The sequence below is a fragment of the Hemicordylus capensis genome, chromosome 3 (genome assembly GCF_027244095.1).
Source record: "Hemicordylus capensis ecotype Gifberg chromosome 3, rHemCap1.1.pri, whole genome shotgun sequence".
NCBI classification, from domain to species: domain Eukaryota; kingdom Metazoa; phylum Chordata; class Lepidosauria; order Squamata; family Cordylidae; genus Hemicordylus; species Hemicordylus capensis.
The window spans coordinates 156569635-156578276 of NC_069659.1; the positions used below are offsets into that span (position 1 = coordinate 156569635).

Sequence of the window (8642 nt, forward strand, 5' to 3'; positions counted from 1 at the left end):
CTCCCATAATCCCCAGCCCCAGTGTCCTTTGGTTGGGAATTAGGGGAGTTGAAGTCCAATAACATCTGGGGACTCAACATGGAGAATCCCTGCCCTAAGTAGACCCCAGAAGTTAAATGAAGCAAGTTAACTTCCAGCCAAGGCCACTCTGCACGTGGAGTGAACCTGCCGCAGCTCTTCCCCTCTTTTTGCAAAGAATAGCAGCAAGCTAATGTGCCAATTAACTCAGCAGGAAGAACGCAGATAACACTCTATGAGGTAAATCTCCCCCCTCACAAAAGAGGTTGAGTTGGCGATAAGGACCGAGGATGCACCCATTAAAAGTACTGATTGGATTACTGGACTCTCCGTTGGTGCAAATTTCCTCTTCTCGCATCTATGTACTCTATTTTCATGACAAACAGCCTTGGCGTGCCTCAGCAATTCCTGATGATGGGAGCTGTAGTTGACAACTTCTGGGAATCCTGGCTACAGGGAACATGGCCGCTGCTCAGTTCTTTGTGCCACTTGCCAGATCGGTTTTCTTGCCTAGCCTGATCTGCCCAGTCTTCTTCACCAACATAGGAACCAGGTTCCACAGAGGAAGCACCCTTGTGGATTCACCCCATCAACTAACCCTTCCATCCTTCTCACCCCAGCCTCTGACCGAGCTGTCCCCGAGGAACGAGGTCCTTTGGGTCTTCCAGGAGGTCTGAGGTCTCTTCGTCCAGATCAAGTGATATAAACATTTGCCCCTTGCTGGGTCCATATCTATCCCTATTCCTGTTCTAAAATCCCACCTCCTCCTGCTCTAAAGTCCTCTTTCTCTTGCCCACCTGGGGATTTATACAATTAGGACTTTAAGCTAAAACGCCTCATTGCAGATGAGCGTATCTTTAATAGTAATACTGCTTTAACCACACATTTCTTTCAGCTGTACCCCATCCTACAATAAAGATTTTTGATTTTGAAACTTGTATCTTGCCTCAGTCATTTCCTGGGTCCACAACTTTGAACAGATTTAATCTGACCTGGAACTGTCCTCTCTGAGCTAATTTCCCCATGCAAGCCCAAACGCAAATTTAGCGGTGTTCACCAATCACCCCAGGACAGTTTCATTAACACCACCAGTGTTCCCTGTAACAGGGGTTCCCAGATGTGGTTGACTACAACTCCGTAATCTCCAGCCAGGGGCCATTGCAGCTGAAGATGATGGGAGCTGTAGTTAACAACTTTTGGGAATCCTGGCTACAGGGAAGATGGCCCCTGCTCAGTGAGGCTCTATGAATGAATGAATCTATTATGGTCACTGACCAGCAATCAACAAATAAAAATAAAAGTAGCAATCAAGATAAAACAAAATAAGATCAAAACAACAGAGCTAGATAATAGAACATCAAAGTATACAGAGATCTCAATCACAATTAGTCAATTGCTCCTGTCTCAGTTTACAAGCTGCCACATAGCATCTTGCTACTCCAGCTGTAATGGCTATATACTGGTCTGCCAGAAGGAAGGAGATAAGAGTTCTTTGGAACACTCTCCCCCCGCCAGATTCATTCAGCCCCTTCTTTTAAGGCCCTTCTTAAGACCTACCTGTTTCATCAGGTGTTTGCCCTTTTATTATTTATTTATTTATTATTATTGTATTAATTGTTACTGGTATTGTTGTTCACCACCTAGAGTCTTTGGAGGAGGTGGTATATAAGAAAATTTGAATGAATGAATGAATGAATGAATGAATGAATGAATGAATGTAGTATTCTTCCCATCAACCTGGCATATTTTTAGAAAGTGGTTCAATCTAGGCAATGTCCCTATAATTATATGAACAATATAGAACAACATGTGAAATGGTTTCAATATTGTCCAAGCAGCATGGACATAGCCAGTTCCTGAGCAGTATTTTCTTAAATCTGTCACCCAAAATGGCAGAAAGCAGGGCATTAAACCGCACCAGTGAGAAAGCTCTCCTCTGATTTAGAGTGGTCACATTTGTGAAGTACACAGCTGGCTGAAGGTAGTTTGGGAAACCGTCTGGAATACTACTGGGGGCAACATAAATTAAATCAACTTACTTCTCCATATCCACTATTTGTTTAATAATTTCTTTGGCAGCCTCATATCCCAATGAAAATAAGTAGTGTGGAGAGAAGCCATATTTACCCAATTTATCATAGAAGTTCTTACACCAGTTAGAGTGGAACTCATCCTTCAGTACCAGGGGGGCAAGGCCCTGATGGCAGAAATGTAATTTGAACCAGCAATTAAATGGCCCAGGCCATCCCAGGGCCTCCACTCTGGTTATGCTTAAAGGTATAGGATGGCATTCGAGACACATCTAGGCACCTGAAATATGGCATGAAGGAATCTAGACTGGACCACTTCCATAGGTTTGAAATTACAGGTGGAACAGATTTGTGCCAATATTTTAGCATGTTATACCTTAAAAGCCTCTGGGATAAAATATCCCCCTTTAGTGTGGAAAAAGGTTAATATAGCAGATGCGCTCCTCTGAGCACTTGCTGCAGCATGTTCCCCATGTCCCATTTGCATGAAAAACTAAACCTAAGTACTTATAGGTTCTAATCAGTGAGGCTCTAGATTCCATGCAATGATCTATGTGTTTTGCATGCAGGTACTTTGCATGCAGCACTTCTGCATGGTTAGTGAGAACATCGGTCCATGGTTCTTCGCACAAATATACTCTCGCTTTGTCTTTTCTAGCTTTAGAAACTAATCATCCCTTCTATCATTTTGGATAGTTAATTGCTTTCATTGGCAGATCAGCCAGAAACACTAGAGTAAGAACCTTACAACATAGGTGTTCCATCATTAAAGTGGTAATTTCATGATAGTTGGAAGTCCCCACCCCCTGAATTGCTTGTGGTTTGGGTATTCAGGCAGGGCAGTGATGTGACCGGGTGGCACTTTAGTTATCAAGGTATTGTACATTGTTTAATACTAACGAAATAGCAAGAGCCAACCATGTGATTAAAATAGGTGGATATTTTTAATAAAAGATGAGAAACACAAAACTATCAAAGATAATTGTAGCCTATACCATGAAAACAACCATTATTGTTAACAGCACAAAAGTTATCCCCAAAGTATAAAAACAACCCCTACAGCAATAAACAAACAAACAAACAAATAAATATTCCTGCAACATAAACAGACCCACTATCCCTTTCAAAGGTTTCAATAACTTTCAAATGTTCATAGTTCATGTCCTGGTGTGTTTAGAATCTGATTATTTAGATTCATCACCAACTGTTGGTTCAATGTATGGAGTCACCAATATAATGTGACTTTGGGGCAATGATGGAACAGGCTCTCTGGGATTGGTCACGTCTTCAGAGAAGTTATCCATCTGGACAATCACAGATGGGTTTTCAGTGCGTCGCACGTCCAATGGGCTGTCGATGGTCACAGAAGCAGATTCCTCTGGCTTTGGGGTTTTAGGCACTAAGGACAATGAACACTTTTGACAAAGAGTGGTTTCACTTGCCCTTGCAGATGCCTCTGTTGCCATTGCTGATATTTTCTTGACTGCCAAATGCTTACTGCGCAGAATAAAACATCCGCTCAAGATCTGGAAAATAGCAGAAATCAGCCCAACCAGAAGCGCAGCTCCAACATACTGGTATTCTGGTTTATGTGGTAAATGGAAATCTTCAGGGAAGAAAATTGGCACTTCTGACAAGACGGAAACCATATTCCAAACAATTGGAATGAAGACACCTATTCCCGATGATAAATTTAGAAGGCCTGCAATCAAAAAAAGGTTGGCAACGTGTTTTCTCTGTTTTTCCTTCCTATATATATTGGAGAAGGCCACAGAGAGAAAGCCTGTTTGCACTGCCCCCGCAATGGTAGCGAGTACCATGAGATTCTGGGCAGCTATAATCTCACTGGGGAGGAAGGTGTGTAGATTGCTGAATGCTGTACAGTTCATGCGATTTTGCTCATCAATAGACGGATCTTCATCGACACGGCAGATTTCCCAAATCCCAATCCAAGCAATGCTGGTTCCACCATAGTGGTTACTAAAGTGCCACACTCTCCACTGGACAAGGATTGCGGATGTCATACACATAAGCCATCCACTAAGGCTCAGGAAAAAGGCACAGAGTTGAAAGAAGCTGACCTCAGCCAGGCATTTCTTAATTTTTAATACTGCACCAGTTGACGCTACGGTATTCATTACGACGTCGCCCATCTTGGAAACTGCAGATTTACTGGGATAAAACACACACACACACACATATATATGTATATGCCATTATACACATGTAAGTACATCTTTTAAAGTTTGGACAAGGAGTGACACCAATTAGGACCCTGTTCAGCTTTGAACCTTGTTCTAGAACATCACATATCCCACCTGCAAACGTAAGAATGGAAGTCTGCTGCCTCTTCCATTATAAGTGTCAGGAACTGTTTCCCCACCTTTGAATGCAGACTTCTTGAAGCTACTTAAACTGCCCCACCACCAAGCTCCCAACAGTCCTTTTACAAGGAAGTAGAAAAGGCTCCTGGGAAAGCGGTCAACAGGTCAAGATTCAAAGACTAGGTTGAAAGGTTACGTGCCCAGAAAAGGAGCGGATTCTATACTTTGAGCAGCATCTGCACCCACACACATACACAAGCTTGGCTATCTTGATTACCGTGAATGGTCCTTTTGCTGCAGTTTTCTCTCACAGACATCTAACCAAAGTCACTGGGTCATTCACACAACCAAAACCTGTGTTGTAGCAGGGTTTGGCAGGTGTGTACCATGTGCTCCCAATTTTGTGATTAAGCAAGGTAGGTGGAAACCCGGGTAGAAGTGATTCTGTGGAAACAATGTAGGAGGAAAACCTGGGTAGCGTTTCCCACAACCTTGCTTCCACACAATCACTTCTACCTAGGATTTCCTCTTACCTTGTTCCTCACAACTGAAAATTGGGAGTTCCCAAAACCAGGGAGAACCCATTTTTTGATTGTGTAAATGACCTCAATGATTGGCCTTTTCTCAGCAGCCTTCAGTTGCTATATTTTTTAAGCAACTGGTGGAGGAGGATTAAATCAGTCAGAAGAGAGTGGGGGAATTCACAGATGCAGAGACAGGGAGAGAGAATCTGAGGTAGTTTAGGTTTAGCTGGACCAGAAGCAGCCTGGAAAGCTGTGAGTCCAAGCAATTGTTCTCTTTGGGAATCTGAGGCAGGATCAGCAGTTTTACTGTCTGCGACAGAAGTCCATGGCTTCAGCTATGCTCTACTTTTAGTCTTGGAAATACAACCCATTATTACATGGACAATATAATTCTCAAGTGCTTTCTTAGCCAAAGAAATTGGTGCAGCGCTACCACTGGACTTCTTACTCTTTGGGAAGGTGGGAGCTCTTAATAGCATATACTTACATGTATCTGCCAAGTACTGTAGCATGTACCAGTATGTATGGCTCAAGAGCGTAGCGTGCAAAGATCCAGGTCTTCAAGCTGCCTTCCTCGCCAAAGGAAGACCTGTGAGCGTTTGAGCTGGGCGCCACGGCAACTCCTCTGTAGAGTTCTGAGCCGGTTAGAATGCTGCCAACCACCCTGCTAACTTTAAAAGGGGCACATTTTTTAAAGGGGAGATGGTCCTATTTTTCGCGAGGGGAGAGCAACTGTGCCTATTCAATTTAGAACTGCAAGCTTCCCAGAGGATCTTGTTAATGTCTCCCTTGGGCTTCTTTTTAGAGAAGGAAGCCTTCTGGGACAGGGAATTGTTTCATATTCCATTTGCTATGTAAAATGCATTTAGAAATATTTGTTATTGCAAATTAGAGAGTGTGTGTGTGTGTGTGTGTGTGTGTGTGTGTGTGTGTAATTTGTAATCACAACCAAATGAAAGTACATGAAGGCCTGACTGCCTGACTTTAGAGTAGTGGTGTGCACGGAACCACTCCCTGCAGGTGCATTGTGAGCCCTTTGGGGACAGGGATCCATCTTATTTACTTGTTATTTCTCTGTGTAAACCGCCCTGAGCCATTTTTGTAAGGGCGGTATAGAAATCTAATTAATTAATTAATTAATAATAATAATAATAATAATAATAATAATAATAAAGCAACTTTACTGGGAACAGCCTATATTCTGCGACGATATCTATAACAATAGCAACAACATTGACAATAAAATTCAGCCATCCCAGGTCCTTGGGAAGGACTCAATGTCTGGATAAAACAAACCAGTCCATAACACCTGTCTGACTGTGTAAATAAATAAATAAATAAATAAATAAATAATAAATCGTATATTTTTTCCGTTTAAGTGATGTTTCTTCCAGTAACCTTGCAGTCTCCAGCCCTGGTTGCTCAACTGAAGATCCTGAGTCCTGTAGCCCACTTGCCACCAGATGTCCAGGGACTCCAGCACCTGGCGTGGTCCTTGTTGACCCAGGCGCCGACCAATCCAGTATAGATTTATTAAAGTTACATCTCACCATATTGTTGATGGGAGAGGCACTCTTTGTCTGGCTCCTCTGGTGAGACCTGTCCAGTATGGTTGGACCTCTGGCATAGATGCTTTCAGGCAGCAAGCGCTCGCTCGGGCTCTTTGGAGCTTGAGGTCATGTCCCCTTTGCGCGTGATGTCACATGATGTCACCTCTGGAGGGAGAGAAAGGAGAATAGACGCTTTCAGGCAGCAAACACTGCTTGAAAATGATTGGCAAGCACTCGCTTGTAGCTTGTAGGGGGGGTGTTCGTTCAGGGCACACCCTGTGTGCATAACGTCAAGTGCATGGGATATCATTGGACGGGGCTTGGACCCAGGCCGCAGCTTGGCTGGCTCCGCACCTGACCACACAAGGGGAGCTACTGCTCCGCACCATAGGAGTAGACTCTGCAGTAACTGCTCTGAGCTCCTCGGAGGAAGAGTGGGATATAAGTGTAAAAATAAATAAAATAAAAACTGTAGAGTCTAGTTCAGCTCGAATACAAGATATTTTATCTGCAAAGAACTTATTTAAAGGTTTTTTTAAAGGGTAACTGATGGCTATAAGTACTCATTCAGGGGATGAAGGACAAGTACTAGCCCTCTCACAACCCAAGATAACTCCACTGGACATGAGCTAACAGAATCAATGCAGGCAGAAATGAACTGCTTCTTTGCTGCACATGTTACAAGAGCAAAGACTTTCAGATGTGCTCTGTGTTGTAATCTGTCAGATTTGAGCCAAGTCTTTCTCCACTTGTGCTCAAGCTGTCTACCTTGCCACTTCAACCCCCTAAGTTCTTCTGTATACCAAGGGACTAATGTAGAAGCAGGTTGGAGAGGGCGCCTAGGAGCAATTTATTTATTTATTTATTTATTTATTCGATTGTGTCTACTGCCCTAGTAAGTTCATTATTCCAATTCTGAACAATGGCATCAACAGAATCACTGGCAGAAACAACCTTAAAGCCTTCCAAGGCTTCTTGGAATCCTATTGGATCCAATAACCTTTGGGGGCAACCATCCTAATGTGTCCTTCACCCAAGTGTTCTGTTCTTTTATGATTGACTCTAACTCTCAAATATCCCAGTCATGGATGGAAAAATTCAGGGTCAATTGATAAGAGACACATTTTCTACATGGGAGTTTCTTCTGTGCAGGTATTGTGCAGAAACCCATGTGTAGTGACCGCCAGGGGCATAGCAAGGTTGGAATGGGCCAAGATGGGATTTTAAAATGGGCCCCCAGCCCCTCAAAGTCCAGGGCCTCCACACATCCCAGGCCCCCAAGGATTTAAGTCTGATATTTCAAAATAAGTATGCTGCCTGGAAATACATTTCACTGAATACACACATGCACACTTCACAGTATATAGGTGATATACATTAAGTACTATATATTTGTGCTCCTTTTCATGCCTAGAACACACTGGCAATGCTAATTATTAAAATGGCCCCCTCGCTGCAGATTAGCAAAGGAGACTTTCAAATATGCAGGGTGAGCCTATGTTTGTTTTCTCAGAATTCTGAACAAATTCAGTAAAGTTTGATTCCAGGAGGTTTTTCACACGAGGCTTTTAAAGCCCTTTAACACACATCTCCTCTGGAATGGAGGTGCTGCATTCACATGTTGGCCAGATTTACCCTGAAGTCCCTGCAAGTTATTGGAGAGCAGTTCACACACAAGAAAAATAAAATAAAATAAAAGCACAACACATGCTTCACAGTTCTCACTCAGACCTTCTGGGTTGCAAAACAACTTGAACATAAGTGCATTTATAAATGAAAGAAAGAAAGAATGAATAAATAAATATTTGTTCCAGACGTTTTTGTGATTTTCTGACATGAAACAAGCCACTTATAGGCCTTAGATAGTTTTTGTTTTTAAAGCCAGCACATTTTTCAGTCTGTTTTAAATTAAATATTCAGAGACTTCTCAGTCTCGCCCCACCCCCCCTATCAAAGCCCTATGGCAAGCAGATCCCTATATATGGGGGTAAGCACAAAAAGGAATTCACAGCCTACCTTGCAAAAGCTGTGCTGGATGGTCTGGTCTGCTGCAGGGAGGGTCTGCTGCAGGGAGCTCTGCCAGCCTCCTTCCTGGCTTGCTGGGGCCTGCCGAGTTCAGGCTTCAGGGAGGCCTACTCGGAGGCCTCTCTGGAAGCCCGGCCCACCCGCCGATCAGCTGAGAGGCGGGGAGAGAAG

General features: G+C 43.2%; 1 protein-coding gene across 2 annotated transcripts; it reads right to left on the reverse strand.

The window, feature by feature from the left end:
• Nucleotides 1-2973: 2973 nt before the first annotated feature.
• Nucleotides 2974-8642, reverse strand: LOC128352195 (claudin-34-like). 2 transcript variants are annotated; one of them, XM_053312536.1, is made up of 3 exons: nucleotides 8463-8642; nucleotides 6447-6611; nucleotides 2974-4220 (listed from the first exon to the last, which is right to left on the reverse strand). In XM_053312536.1, the coding sequence occupies exons 2-3, from the start codon at nucleotides 6521-6523 to the stop codon at nucleotides 3233-3235; spliced, it is 1065 nt and encodes a 354-aa protein (XP_053168511.1). In that variant the 5' UTR covers nucleotides 6524-6611; nucleotides 8463-8642; the 3' UTR covers nucleotides 2974-3232. The 2 variants fall into 2 exon arrangements, with proteins under 2 accessions (XP_053168511.1, XP_053168512.1); XM_053312537.1 differs by lacking the exons at nucleotides 6447-6611; nucleotides 8463-8642 and adding an exon at nucleotides 5384-5939.

Coding starts and splice junctions, on each gene's coding strand:
- LOC128352195 (XM_053312536.1), bottom strand. CDS start 6,523: ATGCCAGAGGTCCAACCATACTGGACAGGTCTCACCAGAGGAGCCAGA. Junction 4,221..6,446: donor CCTCTCCCATCAACAATATG/GTGAGATGTAAC, acceptor GTTTTATCCCAG/TAAATCTGCAGTTTCCAAGA.